Source organism: Homalodisca vitripennis, chromosome 3 (genome assembly GCF_021130785.1).
Source record: "Homalodisca vitripennis isolate AUS2020 chromosome 3, UT_GWSS_2.1, whole genome shotgun sequence".
NCBI lineage: Eukaryota > Metazoa > Arthropoda > Insecta > Hemiptera > Cicadellidae > Homalodisca > Homalodisca vitripennis.
Window position 1 is genome coordinate 131,899,381 of NC_060209.1, and position 19,017 is coordinate 131,918,397.

At 33.0% G+C, this 19,017-nt stretch overlaps 1 protein-coding gene across 2 annotated transcripts in view; it reads left to right on the plus strand.

The window, feature by feature from the left end:
• The window catches only part of LOC124357512 (follicle-stimulating hormone receptor-like), a 409,876-nt gene that overhangs the window by 264,557 nt on the left and 126,302 nt on the right, over positions 1-19,017 (plus strand). For both annotated transcript variants that reach the window (XM_046809381.1, XM_046809382.1), the window contains exon 2: positions 3,079-3,150. In XM_046809381.1, coding sequence (XP_046665337.1) covers positions 3,079-3,150 — 72 coding nt within the window. The remainder of the gene's footprint in view (positions 1-3,078; positions 3,151-19,017) is intronic.

Genomic DNA, 19,017 nt, shown 5'->3' on the forward strand with positions numbered 1-19,017 from the left:
GTACGGCCTCTCACTAAACATTACTTGCTCAATGGTTTGTATACGTGTCTGTCACACACAATCAGTACACAGCCCAGCATCCAGTATTCTCTTGTGACGTGTCGGGTTTGTAAACTACAGTCCCTCTCGGCCCCGTACGGCCTCTCACTAAACATTACTTGCTCAATGGTTTGTATACGTGTCTGTCACACACAATCAGTACACCGCCCATCATCCAGTATTCTCTTGTGACGTGTCGGGTTTGTAAATTGCATTCCCTCTCGGCCCCGTACGGCCTCTCACTAAACATTACTTGCTCAATGGTTTGTATACGTGTCTGTCACACACAATCAGTACACCGCCCATCATCCAGTATTCTCTTGTGACGTGTCGGGTTTGTAAACTACAGTTCCTCTCGGCCCCGTACGGCCTCTCACTAAACATTACTTGCTCAATGGTTTGTATACGTGTCTGTCAAACACAATCAGTACACCACCCAGCATCCAGTATTCTCTTGTGACGTGTCGGGTTTGTAAACTGCATTCCCTCTCGGCCCCGTACGGCCTCTCACTAAACATTACTTGCTCAATGGTTTGTATACGTGTCTGTCACACACAATCAGTACACCGCCCAGCATCCAGTATTCTCTTGTTTCAACAAATAACGAAATCTTCCATTGAGGTCACTGGGAACATCTCTAGGTAATATTGAAGGATATCAGGATTACAACGTTGCCCTCATTATTTGTTATAATAACAGGAACATTGCGTTACAAAACGTTTGTGTGTGCTCTCAAATTAATAATTTAATGTGGTTGCAATGATTAGTCCAGAATCAAAGTTGACAACAAAATAATTGATACATAAAAAACCAACACATTACTACAAAAGGAAAATCACAAAAGAACACAGATGTATTGTGAAACATGTGATGCACGTACATCAGCAGGAAAGTTGAGACAGTGAAGCTGTCATGTGAGGAGGAACCACAGTTGTGACTTCCTGTTCCGTCCCAAGACGGGTGGTGTGTGATCCTCCGATCCTTCCTTCCTTACCCTCTACTACAAAGCATTTACACTTTAATTACTGCCTCAAATAACACCTTATGTATTTCATTTCCTTGTATTAAATGGTTCTTGCCAGAGAGTATCTAAAATTTAGATAACCTATTTGAATGTATGTTAATTAATGTGTTACCGAACTTATCACTCAAGGCAGCTGGCAAAATTTCTGTCCTGTCCTGTCTGTCTGTTTGCCTATCTGCTTGTGTCTGATTTCTGATGGGTGACTCAAGAACGAATTAATCTATGGAACTTAAACATTTTCATATGACATTTCTATATTTAGAAATGTGTGTTTTTTATTTATTTCAGAGACATTAGAGACGTTAAATAACGTTCTTGATAATACGTGCCTATTGGCAACTTCGTGTTGTATAATGACCACGTGCCTTTTATGATTAGGCTGAGCGTAATTCAAACGCCTGTGATTTCTAGTACAAATATCAAAATATTTTACATTTTATTGTCTTCAAAGACGTTATATTAATATTTTATATCTTAAAGGTCTGTAAGCAGAATCTTATTTAAAATTAAAAACAAAAATATCCATCCCATATAGTATATGGCAAAAGTTTACATTAAGATTATCTCGCTCGAATTTACGATTAACGAGAGTTTAAAAACTCCTTGCATAAAAGTAAGCGATCATTGCTATACAAAATATTATTTTAATGACTGGACTTGAAGTTTGCATCGCTTATTGTAATATACAATAATACAAGTAATAAATTTATTCTTGAAAACTTTCCAATTGCCTGAAGGAAAAAGTTTGTATTGGAAGTTAATGTATGCTTCTATAGATTGTCAGTCACTGTCAAAGGGCGGATCGGAGTTTTGATGAATTATCCACTTTACTCGCTCTCGTGATTGATTTTTGACCCGGGTTGGTAGCCGTCCGCCCGAGATGTTTCATTTCTTCCTCATCGATAACAAGTATACATCTACACAGTTTTGTCGTTGGTAATGTCTCCTCTAGAGTGGTCAAATGAAGGTACCGTAGTAATTCATTGCAATATTTAAGTCGTTCTTCTAATGCAATATTTATATATTTAGATTGTTGCACCTAAGTGCAACAAAATAACATAGTTACTTACTTAGGCCCAAAAGTCACTTAGTTACTTAAATAAGTATAACCATAATCAAAGCTACTAAGTAGTCATTGAGTGTGCCAAATTGCCATGAGTTGTTTGTGAAGATTACGCTACGGTTACCTGATTAAATTTAGATTGTTATTAATTAAATTCAACTCTAAAAATGAACTTACTAAATCGTGAGAGTTTAACGTATTACTATTTGTGATATTTAAAACGTATTTTTATAGTAGTAAACCTTTTTTATAAATAAGTAAAACTCTATATTACTAAATTATATGTGTTGTAATTTAAATACACGTGTATTTAATAAAAAATAAATATCTCAAATAATCTTTTTTAATATAGCCTCTAACACTATATTTCGATGAGAAGAACTCAAACTTTTGAAGAAACTTGCAGTAAGTATCTAACTCTAGCTCTGTCTAGCTGCGCTGTTCCTGCTAAAATATCTGAATTATTCTGAAGATCATAAATATATATCGGTGGATCATACATTAAACTCGTGATTGTGTAGACAAAGACACTTTCAGATTAACGAAATTTCAAACAACGACTCATTGTATTCGTTAATCGATATTGCGAATTCTCTACAATTTACACAATTTAGAAGAATTTGTGTTCGCTTATAATTCAAATTGTGATCGAATGTGTTTATGTGTAACTCAGTGGCTTTTATCTCTAATAACGATCTTATACGAAGTTAAAAATAAAACTGTTTTTGAATTAGTACATTGACAGTAATTTAATAAAAATGTATTGTCTTAATATTATTATATTTATTAATTAAAAGCGTTACTGAAACTCAACCGATAGCTCCTGGCTAACTTGACAATCCAATGTTCTCTAGTAATAAATATGAAACTAGAACATTAAAATATAGCGTTATTTAATGTGAAATGTGTGTAATGTGTGCCTTTGTAGCTCATCTAAGTGTAATTTTTTCAGGGATCTGTCAACCAACAACATAACGGAGTTGAATGAACTGAGTTTCACCAACCTTCCAGACTTAGAAGAACTGTGAGTACTGAATTTGTTTACAACGTACAAAAGTAACAGGCGTACACTGTTAATTGTTCGTATTACTCTGCTTAATGTAATTCTGCTTACGACATTTGTTAAACGTATCAGCTAAAGATAATTGTCTTAGAATGGTCAGTGGTTAATATACAACTGACACATTTACCAATATGTATTTCCTTCGTCTAAGGCTTATATAGGCTCGTATTATTTTTCAAAGAAAATTTATGTTCTTCACCACGGATATTGCTTGTCATGAAGCTTCATGAAATTGTTAGTTTTGGTTAAATTAAAATGACTGAAAAGTGTAATAAAATGTAATAACATAAATGTGTAATATGATTCTAGCTCTTGATCGTCTAGTATTTGTTTTATTTCAGAGAAATTTGAGACGTTCAATCATGTTCTTGATAATACGTTTTGGAATATTGAATTTTGAAGGGCTACTTTCCAAGACATCCTTATAATAACGGACTATAGTAACACACACTACATCATCATTCCCCTAAAATTTATTTCAAGAAACGATGTGTGCATTTTAGTTATTCCCGTATCGTGTTGAGAACTTTAATCCTTACGAGTCGAGTATTGAATGTGGAAATTAACTATCAGTAAAATACACCAGTGATGGATGTTTTTTTTTTTTATTTATTCCATATTACTTGTATTATGAATCAATTGCCCTTAAAACTTAAGTAAAATTAGATGATTGCTTGATGTCATGTGTTTTGAAAGTCAGATCGAGGAAACCAGTAGTACCGGATAGAATTGTCTGTTTACACGGTAAGTGAACCGCGTGTACATTTCATAGACCACAGACTGCAGTACCCAGCAGGGGCTCATGACTTGCAAATCCACTGGCATGTTATTAGATCTGTAACCCACACTGCGGCTAGCTCACCGTTAGTCGCGCACTATCATTTATTAGTGGAGAGCGACGTGACGTGCACAGTATTGCTGACGAATCGCACTACAGTGTGGGCAGAGGTGAAAAATGAAACAATGGATATTGATACTGGCATATGCTGATAAGGTTTGATTTATTAAAAAAATAATCGATGCATAGTAACTAGAAATAATGGTACACTCGTAATAATTGACAGGAACAATCGTGAGTGCCAGGAGTTCAGTATTATGAGCTGTATTTATGTTTATTTATGTTATTTGTGTTATTACCAGTATCAACTATCTGCCAATGTAATTAGAATAAATGCTAGGACTCACACTGACTGGGTTGTGCCCAAGTAATGCCGTCTTCTGAACTTGGCTCCACTTACCTGATGTGTATGATTATTATTTGAGCATATTCTCGGCTTTCTTGATTAACTCCACTATTTTATAAAATGGCAAACTCCATCATTATAAATTCAACACTGTCTTACTTATATTGTGTAACTATTGTGTAACTATATTGTGTAACAAGTAAAAGAATTTAGGCTATTACTTAATAAATATAATAAACTATAATTTGTACTAACTTGATAAATTAAAACGGCTTGTTCATTGGATTTTAATACGCCAATCGTGTATACACTGTTACCCATCCATCCACAGTTTAACCTTTGTTTACCGATAACTTAACAAAACCCTCAGCTGAAGTCAGGGCCTTTCTGCTGCTGACTCGGCGGGAGTGACAATTGGTGGTTCTTATGGTCGCACTAGGGGTAACTGCATGTGAGCTGATAAGGATGTTATAATTCAATTACTTTCTTATTGTATTAAAGATTTGTTAGAGTTCAATCAGTATACTACATTTTTAATGTAAAATTTAAATTTATATGTTGTATCGTAATTCATCATTAACATGCCAGTTACAGTATTGTAATAGGAATGATTTTGTTTTATTTTCTTTATTTATGTTTAGAGGTTAAGTGGAGAAGAGGACTTTTTAGTTCCAACTTTGTCTCTATAAATAAAGACATTTTTCATTTCATTTAATTTCAAAACATAATAGGAAAGCTAGTTCCAATAGTTTGGATGAGCTGTCCATATAGCTATCCACTTCATCCTACTGTCTTGATCACCCGCTAATGAATGCCATTTATTTCCTCTCTCGAACACGTTCAATCAAAATTTCATTCTCAAGACCAAATACTCTCACAGCTAAAAAGTTCTTTGACCTCTACTTCGCTGATAGAAAATTTACATCAATTTTCCTCTATAGTAGTGGATATAAAAATTTTAAAACTCTGAAAATTGGCCTTTGGCCAGGTGAATTATTTTTTCATATCATGTACGGAATGAATGCGCAGTACGATCAGTGTGGCATTCCATGCCGGATGTAGTGAAATGACGTTGAAGTTTACCTTTGATTACCTATTAGTCGAACTATAGTGCGAGACATGTTATTGCAAGCCTGGCCATTTATTTGTGTCATTCATTAAAAATGTAAGAATCTCTCAATTAATAATTTGAATAATAGCGTTATAGCTAGAAACTAATATTTTATATTCATTTTAAGTTAAAACTGGCCTTATGCTTTAATCAACAGTTTATTTGCCTCCACCCAGGCTTGCAATGATAAATTTGGTACTATAATAAAATCTACATAAAAACAATGTAAAGAGGAACTGATAGTTAAACACACAAAAATGATAAAATATTATCAAAAATATGACTATCCGTTAGTACTAATTTTATTTTATCATTAGTATAGGTATTTTATCTTCATAAGGTATTTTATTTTGAAAATGAATTATAAACCATTAGATCATCAAAGTTTTAAAACTACATTCATTTACTATTCATTAGAATTACTATTTATAACTCAGTTTTAATCTCTAGCCCCATATGAAATGATCCACGGCCGGCAGCTAGCCAGCCAGCGCGCTATCTTAAACCTCTAACAGTTTTACGCCTTTATTTATGGTCGTAAAATTATGGTTGATGTCTCATTTTATTATGATTTGTGAGTATCCAACAGTTTGTCTCTTAAAATGTATACTCTTACATTTAGAGTAATTAAAATTAATTACAAAAAGTTTCAAGATTGTATTTATTAAAATCAGTAAAAATACTTACAATTATAAAAAACATGTGTTGATGCGTATTTAAAATTTCTTTAAAATTATATATCTCCCATAATTCCAAAGCGGAAACCAAGACCCTAAAATTGTTTATAATTTAACATTGTTCTTATGGGAAAAAAATAAGATGGTTGCCAGTAGAGTCGGGCTCATCATTTTCGACCCAAGACACGACATTGCTGTAGCCTACTAAGCGATACCCTGCAGTACCACCACGTACTCACATGGGGCTCAAACGGTTAACACACGCTAGTCAATTATTGAATACAAATATTTTAAAGTATCCTGAGTTTCTTTCTTCTTTAATGATAATGGTTAAAGTAAATAATGAACCAAACTCTCTGTCGTATCGCAGTCTGACAGATGAGAAAAAGTAATAGTAATAGTTATTTCGAATTTTGGAGAGAAATAATGGAAAAAACTGAGCTGAACTGCTATTCTTAACTGAAGTGTGTTAGCATATAAAAAGTAACGACGCTCGGCACTACAGTGCTCTAACACTGGCCGCTGTTTGTTATGAGGGGGTTGTGGGCGTTTATGGGCTTGGAGTACATTTTCCAAAAAAGTTTAACTCTTCATGGATATAAATGTTGATTTCTTGATTTGATTTGGTAAAATAAAAAGAACCTTACCTTCTTTTCAAAGAATCTCCTTCTTGTTTTAACTGCATAAATGTCAAATAAAAATTCAAAAATACAGAACCTTGTATATGATAATTACTTGAAGATAAAACTTTATACAGAAATGGGTTCATCTCAGTTAAGGTAAGTTTAAAATTAATAAAATTATTTGGGCAGGAATATAATGCACACAGTAGGAGTTGTGATAAGTTTTGCTGAGGTTGCATTCAAAATTTCAACAATATAGCTCATTTTTGGAGATGTTCTGCGGACAGATAGAAAATAAATTTATCATTCAAACAATTAATCATATATCCTCTCTGCAGAGAAATGAGAAATTGTGTCAGCCTACTAAATAATAGGCTTCAAAGTATCAGGGATAGAAATGCACTGTCATAGAACTCATTTTTTTCTATATATGAATTTTTCATGTAAAATTTTAAGTACACAGATAAAATTTTTTACAAGATATCTAACGAACAGTTAGGCTACATGTGTTAGATTGCTAATGTTAAAATATCATACCGTTGTTTTCAGTTAGTGTACAAATTGTCTTTTTGTTTTAAGTTTATCGATCAGTTTTTTTTTTTTAGTTATCGTACTGGCAGACAGACAGATAGACAGTCAGAAATGAAATGTTTCCCACCCTTCGAATAATGGTTTTGCTAAATTAAGTCAATAAAGTAATCAAGCTTACACTTAAAAACACCCTAAAACATTGTTTGGTAATAGCTTAATGTCTTTGCGTGAAACACTGGATCAAAAGATATTAGACAGTTGTACTGATAATTTTTCGAACTGGTTTCACATTATGTATTGTGAATGGTAATGTAACGTCTTACATGTTTTACCCTCACAATGTACAAAATATTGAAGGATAGTCAAAAGCTTTAGCAAACAATTCTTCATTTCTGAGCCATTCTTAAGAGTATTTTAACATCTTTCAGTGGCAAAGATTGTTTAAAAATTATTTAATTACTTTAAAACGTAAAATATTTGTGTAATCTGTTAATATAATTTAATTAAGTTTGTGGTAAGCCTCCAGAACAGAAAACTAATATGTTATTAAAAAGGTTTTCAAATCATTTATCACTCACGGTTATTCTTATATGCTTTGAAAGTTGTCTACCACGGTTTCGAACCCCTGCCGATTCATCATCAGATCTTGGAGCCTGTTATTTTTATATCATTAGTTATTTTCAAATAAAAAAAAATAAATTATATAAATTGCACTGAACACTCAAATATAATAAATAAATTCAAAATTACACACTGGAAATGGACACACTCCGTGGTCACCTTCCGATTTTGTACTCCGTTTATAGTGTTAACTAACTATGTGTTGCAATGTAACGAGTACGGCGGTTATCACAAAATAACCGAATCAAGCATGGCTGGTGCTTGGATAAGTGATCGTTGTCCTTGCAAGCAGTCCGCTTACCCGGACGTTGGTGGTGGTTCGGAAGTCACCTTTAAGCTGTTGGTCCCTAGAGACATTTTTTACTTTACTTTAACTCATGGGCGTGAGTGTATTTGTGTGAACTGTTGAGTTTATTTATGTTTCCGGGTTCAGTGTGTTAATGTGATGGTTACTTTTTAAACGATATCCAAAGTTGGAAAATATCGGGATGATATACACCGATGTTTATTACTAAAATAACTTATTAATATAGGATAAACTAGCTGTTTCCCGCGGCTTCGCACGTGTCTCATAAGCTTTGCCCGTATATTTCTTTGCCTTCAAATAGTGTTTGGCTATTTAATATACGTAACTGTGTCGTAATTGCAGTTTATAATGTGCAGGCGCTTTGGTAACTTTTATATCTTGCAGTACAGCCTGGTGGTGAGTTACATCAATGGGCATTGCATATAAACCTTCTACATAGAAAAATACAAATAAATACAAATTTTCATAGTGATCGGTCCAATAGTTTCTGAGTCTATAAAGGACAAACACACAAACATTCATTTTTATATATTATTATTGATCATTGGTGCAATCTGAATTTAAAATTAGGCAATGACGTCTTCTATGCAACCTGCATTACACTACTGATCAAGCACTTTACAATAAAGATTTTCTAAATTTTAAATGTAAACAAATGTTTCTGCCTCTTTGATGAACTTCAGCTGAAAGTATTAACAGCTGTTAAGTATCAGTTCGCTTTGTATTATGTGTCGTAGCGCAGTCTGTCGGATCCAATATAAAACACTCTAACATCAACAACGATTTATAATTAAAAAATTAATTAAATAAACTATTTAAATTGGACCAAATTTACTCTAGTATGTATGCCTATGTTACTTCCAGGAACGTGTAGAATCACTGTACGAAATTTCACGATGTTTCGTGCATTGGTTCCAGAGTTATAACGGAACATAAAAACAAACATTCGCATTTATATATATATATATATATATATATATATATATATATATATATAGATTAAAAGTATTAAAGGTAGTATAACAGTAGTTTTATTAGTGAATGGCCATTTTTTCCCATAAAAATCTTTTTTTAACGTGTGTATGTGTATCATTCCCTAATTTAACCCGCATGTGAGCTCGGCTGCCACTCAGAGCTCGCCCACTGCCGCAAACTTTACTGTCAACACGATCATAACGGAGGAGTGAGGGCGTGGCGCGCTGCTCAGTAAAAAGCAACGACCGCAAAACAATTAACATTTCTGTAACACTCCATATCTGACACCGTAGCACAGTTGTATGTTGCCGTTTGCATTTGTGAAGTTATGAAATTGTTTTTGTAAGCGACTTGGCTCTACTTTTTATCGCAGAGTTACATGCTATCCACTTAACTTTATATTCTTTACCCAGTCTAAAAATGTTTTGAACGTTGTATAGTTGTAAATAGCGTGTTTTGCACGCTTTTTTGTTTCCGTACAGTAATATTAACATTAATTTGGAGGAATTATTCAAATTTAAGACAAAGTTTTGGTAAACGTTGCTGTTAGTAACGTATTTCCATTTTCATGATCATTCTTGCAGAAAAAGGTATGTTTTGTGTACTATTCATAAACTATTATAGTTGGTGGGACTGTTAAGACGGTGAAAGTTTTTTTGGGTGTTATTTTTTTAAGAAATATTTTGTAATAGACCTTTGAAACATCGTTTATGAAAAGAGGAAAATTGGTAAAATTCTATGTTTGGTAGGCATTTGAAGCAGGATTTATGATACCAACCAATCAGGCCAAAAACTGTTGAAGATAAGGATATAAAGTTATACAATATTTACATAAAAGTTTGCACTAAAGTTAACGTGATTTTTATCAAAGTTTACTTCTTTAAGAAAAATTATTAAGTTATAACCCATGTACGTATTGTAAACCTTCACATTTCTATTATCGGTCATTTTTATTTGGACTTGATTGGAAAATATTCTAAATTTCCTACTTTAAATATATGTAACTCCTCGCGGAGTGATCAAAAAGGGTTTTCTACTTTTTCTGTCTCCAGGGAAATCATCTTAAAAGCGTATGAATTGAAAGTAAAGTACGAGTACGCCCACCACATGTCGCTTGGCTAAGCTTGCATGCTACCTTTCTAATCTATAGCTCATTTCATTCTCGAGGTGTCCTGGGACAGATAGACAGGCAGACAATCATAAAGACATTTTACATCCCCTCCAAGAAAAAAGTTTATTAGCCTACTGAATCATAGCCTTAAATGACGCTTATTCAAATTCCATGATTGGACATGCACTATATGTTTTTTTTATATAGACCATGTTTGAAAATGTATCAATGTTATATACTCGTAATTCTATTGTTGTGATTTTTGAGGCAGTGTTTTACTTTTTATTTACTATTTATTTATTTATTATATACCTGTTTTAGTTTGTTAATTTTTTTATTTAAATTTATAGCGTGATTTTTTTGGCAACGTTATGTTTTGGGTACCACATTTTCCTTATCTGGACTTTTGCTATTTTTTTTTGTTTGTTTTATACATGACTTGTGTCGGTGCTTATGTAGGATTTATGGCAATAAACGTATTCTTATTCTTATATAACTCATTATTGTGTTTGTGGAAATAAAGTTTTGCACAAAATTTAAAGTTAATAGTTCAAATATTTCATGAGATATCTTGCCATATAAGTAACGCCATGTAAATAATTAAAGTTCAGGTGAGCTAGGGAGGGTACTACAACGCAAGACAAGAGTGCGCGTAAAATAACATAAAATCGTGCAACTGAGTTTTAACATTGACTTCCTCATTCTTTTTCTTTTTACTCTATGAATAAAAGTCACATATATAAATCTTAAGTGATTCAATTTAGTTTGCTTTTAAATTTATTTAGCCTGCTACTTTCTCGTTCTCCATAATACCACTGTAAAAATATTCACTTACATTCAGCCAAATCACATGGATTAACATTTGCCTTCATCTATCTCAGTTTACCTCATATATATAAGGCTTCATGCAAAATTTTAAGTCTAGAGGTCACTTCGTTTTTTAGATATCGTGCTTATAGGCAGAAATGAAATCTTTGCCACCCCCACGAGTGATAGGCGTCCCTAAATATTAGCCAATAAAAACGTTTCCTTTCCAAAAATCGTTTGTACCACCTTAACTCTCTAAAACTTGGTCATACAGTAATGTATCTCAATGATAGGTAACTTGGCTGACTAAGAAAGCTGGAAAGAGGCAGAACCCTTCCAAGTCTAATACCCAGTGCTCTCTTTATCAGTCTGTTATAGATGAGAGAAATAACAATCTGGGGGGTGCTCACGGAGATCCGATCTCCTCACTTACTGCTTCTCTTTTCTAATTTACTTTTACTAGAGAGGCAATGTTTACTCTTTTACGTTTCCTCTTTCTCTGAAATGCATTATTCCACCAACATATTAATGGTAATAGATTTCCCATTTTACTGATATGACTAATATGCAGCAAAATGCTTTGAAGTATTTTTAGATATATTTATAGGTTACTCAACAAATACACAAACCTTAAAATGTATTGTTTGAATATTCACGATGTTTGCACTTTAAAAGAAAAATTATGAAGCGATGGCATCTGTATTAGTAATGTGTTTAAAATGAAACACCTCTCGTAAAGCTACCATCAAAAATAAGTACTTAAAAGTGTTTAAGGCTTAACATTTTTCTTAAGGGGTAAACTGAATTTCGTTTAATTACCAGCTCTTAATATCTATATACATTACTCTCACTCCTGTTTCAATATTATTTTCTTCGTATTTCTCTATGTTTATATAAAGTTAAAAATACGTATATTACTTATAGTCAGTAGTCAATAGTCAAGTATTTATTGAGGAGACAAAAAGTACATTTGTATAGCAAACGTCAATTATCTAATAATTTTGACACACATGCTACATCGAACTCTCATTCATACATACATTTTGACACTCACTCTGCTCCATTCATCGCCAATTTTTTACCCACCTCAATTCGAGATTAAGTCTTCTGATTGTGCGGTGTGAGTCTTGTGAGTGTCTTATATGTTATAGTACTTACTTAAATAACTTAACATTACGAATCAGTTCTTTATTGGAAGTTTTTCAAACAAATTCCACCATCAATCAATCTATATTAGAAGTTACTTAAAATGTAAAACATTTTATCCCAATATAGAATTACAAAAAGATTTTAATGCGTTACACTTGAATTCAATTATTCTACGATAGTTTATCCTATGGCAATATTTATTTGTGGATGATGTAACAATAGAGTTGTCATTCACAAACTGTTTTAAATTTTGATTTTGATTTAATTACACCATATATAAAATCTCAATAAAATAAACCATAGTGTCTGTTGTTTAACAATTTGTTTTCACATATTTGCAAAAGAACATTTATAGTTTTATTACTTCGTCATAAATTAATATCTTCTAAATACTAAAAGAGAAAAAGATATTTTTATTTAGTTATATAATCTATTGATTTTTAAATATATTTGGACAGAAGTAAAATTCATCAATTACCGCACATGTAATTGTTAATGTAATGTTAATGGCCTTACATATTTAATATATTGGAATATATAATATTTTAAATAACATGAAACATCTTAGTATCATATTAACATCTTTTTATGAGCTTTATTAAATTAATGATTGTTTAAGTTTTTAAATAGTATATAAATTTTACTATCGTGTTTATTACGTCTATTGCGGCATTTGGTAACTATTTAGTGTAACAAATTAATGTTGCATTTATTGCAATTAAAAGTATCACGCTAATGAAAGTGGTGACAAAATAAACACATTCTTGAAGAATTCATTGTTAAATGCTAACTTAATTTGACGTACTCGATTGATAAAATACAAGCAAACACGTGCTAGTAGTAAGTCGCTTGTTGTAAGAAACTCAAATAGAAAAGTTCATCCAAGCGCATAGCGGTGGACTTGGCATGGAGTCAATTGATTCGATCTGAAGCAATTTTATTTAGTTCCGGCTCTGAACCTGCACTACGCTGCAGTTGTATTCAGACCTAAAGAAGCGTTTTAGATTTACAGACCAAATCTATTCATACAGTATACGTGCCAAATATTACTACAGTTTATGTCGTTGAGTTTGATATTGTGTTAGAATAGAAGATAAATAATGTAATATCGTTTCATTAATTCCGTATTTTGTTGTGGTTTTCAATACAACTGCACTTTCTTCGTATATACGCAGTGTAAATAACGTATACTTCTGCGAACCATTACCATAAACAGTTCTTAATGACCGACACTATTTATAGCGGTGTCTGAATCACATTCTAGCTTAGAGAAGTCCGCATTGGGAGAGTTTTATGTCCAGGCGGTGGTTGATTTCCTTGTTCCAACCCCATTTTAACCTGATGTCTGGGAATCCCGTTTGTTTATGGATCATAAAATGACGTGATGTAGTGATTTTATTTGCGAATCCACAAGTTATGTCGTACTTTCGGCCACACCCAGGATTGTGCGATGTAAACGACTCTTTACACACCTGGGCTCAAAATCTTATCTTATGGTTGGGTCTTCATCCAAATTAGCATAGATTGAAAGGATGACTTTTCATAATAATTACATCATTTTTATAAGTTTTGGGGCCCAGAGTTCTGCATGTCCAGTATTTTCAGTATCAGTATCGGTCAAAACTTATTTATAATTTATTCCTAATAGCAAATCCTAATTGTTTCACATTGTTGGACAAATTCAACCATTTGAGTTTCAACACATAATTCACCTCAGAACTAATATTTTGCTATAAAGAACACCGGTATGAAACTTTAATTATTGGTTGAGCGACAGCAAATAGTATATTCTCCTATCAATCGAGAGACTGCTAAAATTTAATTTCTATCTGTGAGTCTGCCAATCTGTCTGACTGTCTGTAGGATATCTCAAAAACTATCTGATCTAGAATAATGGTCGACATGAAATTTTCCATGAACATTTATTTCTACATAAAAAAAACATCGAGTTAGGTATGTGTAACTCCATGGAATTTGGAAAGAATTATAACAGTCTTAGAATTACACAAGGACCTTGAACAATGAATCCTAAATTTCTCTCAGGATATACCCAAAATGTTTATAATACTTTAGATATGTTTTAGACTGGAAAAGCCAAAACCAAACTTATTCAATAGCTTTGGGTTTTTTAAAAACTCCTTATATAATATGATTCACCAAACACTTGATTTCCTTAATATATTTCTGCTACAGGTATTTTAAAAAACCTAATCTAGTTACCTGAATATGTTTAAAATACATAAATTTAACAGTTGTAAACATTCTCTACGTCATTATAGGGCCGAACAACAACCGTTTAGCTGTTAGTATTTCGTATCATAACTTATAATAATTTTACATTCGAAGATGGTTGTAGAGCAGTACAACTTATTCATTGTGCCTAATGTACAATTGAACAGAGTTTAACTAATTTCAGTTAAAAAAATATATTCAGCGAGAAAAGCCGTGTGTAATGGGGTTTTATTGGAGCAAAACATAATGAACTATAAAGTTTTTACAGTTTTATCGATGAAAATGTCCCGATTGACATTTAGTTTACAAGTATAACTTCCTGTAGAAATTAAAATTCCTGTTTCATATATATGTTCTGTTGGCAAAAAGAAACCTTGCAACACGATTCCAGTTTTGGCAAAATAGGTTAGAAGTAAATTAATACCAGGAAAAGAATATAGAGTTGAAATAGAAATGGTTTCATTGCAAGAGTCAAGTGTGCAGAGATAAGGCGAGCTGTAACTTTACCTCTTTATTGTGCAAGGGTTGGCTGCCCTGGCTGGCGTACCGTGTAAATTCTCTATACTACGGTCACGACATAGTAAAATATTAATGTTACTAACATTTAAAACTAAATCTTATTACTAAAATATCATTCCCTATTTTTAAACTTATACACTGCATTCCGTTTGTACGTCCATGTAATATGTACAAGGTAACCTATATTACCAACTTTATATTTTAAAACAGAAGAAATAAAACATTAAACACAAAATAGTACACCCTTATTAACTTGAAAACCATCCTAATACTAACAAATTATAACAATTTACAAGAAGGATATAATAAATTGGCAGACAGAACAGATGCAAATTATTATGTAAATTCAATTGTTCGTTGACTATAAACTCGATTTGGTTAAGAAAAACTTAATGAGTCAATAAAGTTTTCAGTTGCCCACCTTAACGGAACGTTGACTACCTTGTGTGGTAAAATGTGGGAACACTGTGTTACATACAAATATAACCCTAACCTTTAACATGTTTTACACTGAGCAATAAAAATTAAAATTCTCGCTTGCTATTTATTTTTGCTTACCAACTACGAGTCTGAACAATCTCATATAGTTCCGCCTCTGATTCTGAACGAAGCTACATTACATTTGGGTTCAAATCTATATAAGTATAGAACCGTCATGAAAAAAAATCCAACCAAAAATCTATTACCGTAAATAAATTCACTTAAATTGTCTCTTAAATAAGTGACGATTTTTATGGCAATGATTCTAAATACTGATTAGAGTTTCAACCTATCTCTAAAAACGTGTTTTCATTTCTAGATCTGCAACAATCAGTGCTCACAGAACATCTAACCGTATGGTTCTATGAAAGTTATTTCCATCGATATTGTCTCTTTCGACGGGAACACTATTTATGAGAGAAACTGCTTAACCTATTTGAAGCCGATGTACACATCACAGAGGACTGGACTGGCAAGAATGATAGCATCAGTGGACGAGAGAGGTCGTTAAAGATCCTGATTGATTGGGGTCCTCCAAAAGTGGGCGGAAGAGTGTAACTGAGACGTCGAGAAGTGAACGTTTACCAGATCAGTTTCTTCACCGGGCGTGACCATTGTCGAGTTTGTCTGTTCGATTTGCAAGTTCTAAACCCCTACGAGGACTTCAATCCTCCCACCATCCTCTCCTTTGCATAATGGGATAAGAAAAAAGAAAGGAGCTCGAAATGGCCCTGTCTCTCGTATGAGTGCTTAAGCAAGTTTTATAGAACGTTTTTTTATTATTTCTACACGTTTATGCCTAACTGTATTAAGAATGAATTTATGCAACTCATAATTTATTCAACTTCTTTACCATGTTTTTCACAATTTTAAATATTTCGTTTTGTGTTTATATTTTGAATATGATATATTTGTATTGATTACTATATACTGGAGTTATTGTGTATTATTTCGGGCTTCATTTCAAGCTGTTGAAAATCAGTTCGAAATACTACTTTTGCCCACCAATGAAGTAGATTTAATTTGTATATATATATATAACTTTTCCATAGCATCTTAAAAAGCACTTGAAGTAAAATACATTTTTCCAGTTACAGTATACATTTGTATATACATTTTATGATTTAAATTGTAACTATCCTCATATTATCGAATTTAACGAATGAGAACAACAGGTAGAACATCATGATTGCTAATTTAATAAAATTATAAGTAATTTCATAACTATTTTCTGAAATTAAATTGCTAAGATATGACCTCAATATTAATTAGGGATAATAATAAATGCATAGAAAGCAGAACTTTTTAAGTTGTCTTGAAGCTGATCAAATTATTTTTTCTGAAAAGCACGAGGCCTCTACACATATACCTAGTATTTAAGTTCATTTTGTATAAATATACTATTTATATTTACTGTAGTAAATATCTTACAGTCGTTCAACCATGGGTCAGTACTCGTGGAATTTTTTGACCAATACACTACAATTAGACCAACATCTAAGAATTCAGACAATTCGGAACCAAGATTTCTTAAACTGTGCTGTAATTCTTTAATTTATGAACTTCAGAAAGTGACCTAACAAGACTACACAGATCACCTCACTCAATCTACACATAACTGATTTATCTCATGACTCCACGTCTCTTGATTTATTCACCTCATCATACGTCCATGATTAAATATCTATCGTATTTAAGGAGTAAATAAATAAAAAGCAATTTTACGATTACGTTCACTAAGTCAAATTCGAGAACTTAGAAATTAAGGTTTACTCTTCTCCGCTTTTTTATTTCAGTCGGAAACACTGCAATATTTTTGTACAGAGATACCTTTCACGCATATTTAATATTTTATACACAAGTCATGTTTGTAAGTAGTGACTTTGCCTCTTAACGGAATATTTCAAGCTGATTAACTTTTTAACCGAAAATTCATGATGCTCTTTATGAATACATTGAATTTACTCTCTTTTAATTCATGTTTCGTTATTCCTTTTTATAAAATCCTTTCATTTTTAAACATTTAAACTAATTATACCTACACTTACAGAATTTCTTATGTTGCTTTAAAACATGGTTTATCATTTTGCGTAAGTATTTAATTTAACTAGGCCTGAATAGTCAAGCAGCGAGTCGCGCAATAGGCTCGCTGGGATTGCATGCGAAATTTCCAAATCTAAATGTACAGATATACAAACGTACAGAAAATAAATTTTTACATCTCCCAGAAAAATTAGATATTATATCAGACTCGTAAGGGTTAGGCTTCAATCATGTACAGCCAAATTCCATGGTTGGACATGAACCATCATGATCACAGAACTCATTCTTTTCTATATAGCAAAGAAGTTTCATGCAAAGGTTAAGGGCCACAGATAAAAATCGAGATATCTTACCCAATGATACATGCACATTGTTGCTTATAGAGTTAGGTACCAGTGAAGTAGTGTGCGTAATACAACGCAAGAGTGCACTGAAATAAAATCTTATGACCAAATTTTAATATTGACTTTCCATTTAATTATTGTTTCTCTTTACTGTATAAATAAGCTCCATGTGTTCACATACAATGAGTTAAAATGTCGTGTGATTGTACTCAGCTTGTTCATTCTGCTATTTTCTCGTTGCCATCATGGTTGATCATAAGACCAATGTAAAAGTAATCCCTAACGCTCAGCCAAATCCCATTGAGTGGTATACACAATCGAACTCAGTGTTGTATATATAGAAAAGAAGCTTCATACTAAATTTCATGTCTTCGTTTCGTGCGGACAGATAGCCAGATGGATTGGCAGAAATGTTTCCAGCCCCTTGAGTGATAGTCTTCGCTAACGCTCAGCCAAATCCCATTGAGTGGTATACACAATCGAACTCAGTGTTGTATATATAGAAATGAAGCTTCATACTAAATTTCATGTCTTGGTTTCGTGCGGACCGATAGCCAGATGAATTGGCAGAAATGTTTCCAGCCCCTTGAGTGATAGTCTTCGCTAACGCTCAGCCTACACACAACTAAAATGAGCACATCACCATTGGCTCGTTGTTAATGTTGTAGACGTAAAGCGCCATTGTGGTGATTATTAGCGGAATGTGGTGCGCGCTGAACAGGACACGTCTGCAGACAGGAGGCGATCTTCGCGCTTAATCTTCACAGACGCCGCGCCGCGCTGCTGCTTGAACGTCCGTCATGTAGAGGATTACAAGGATCAGTCGAGTGATACTGCTCCATTAACTGGCTCCTAGTTAGGCACGCTCTTTTACAACATCACGTTCTTTATGTGCTGCTCAGATACATTGTCTGGGATTGTCCGTCATGTAGAGGATTACAAGGATCAGTCGAGTGATACTGCTCCATTAACTGGCTCCTAGTTAGGCACGCTCTTTTACAACATCACGTTCTTTATGTGCTGCTCAGATACATTGTCTGGGATTGTCCGTCATGTAGAGGATTACAAGGATCAGTCGAGTGATACTGCTCCATTAACTGGCTCCTAGTTAGGC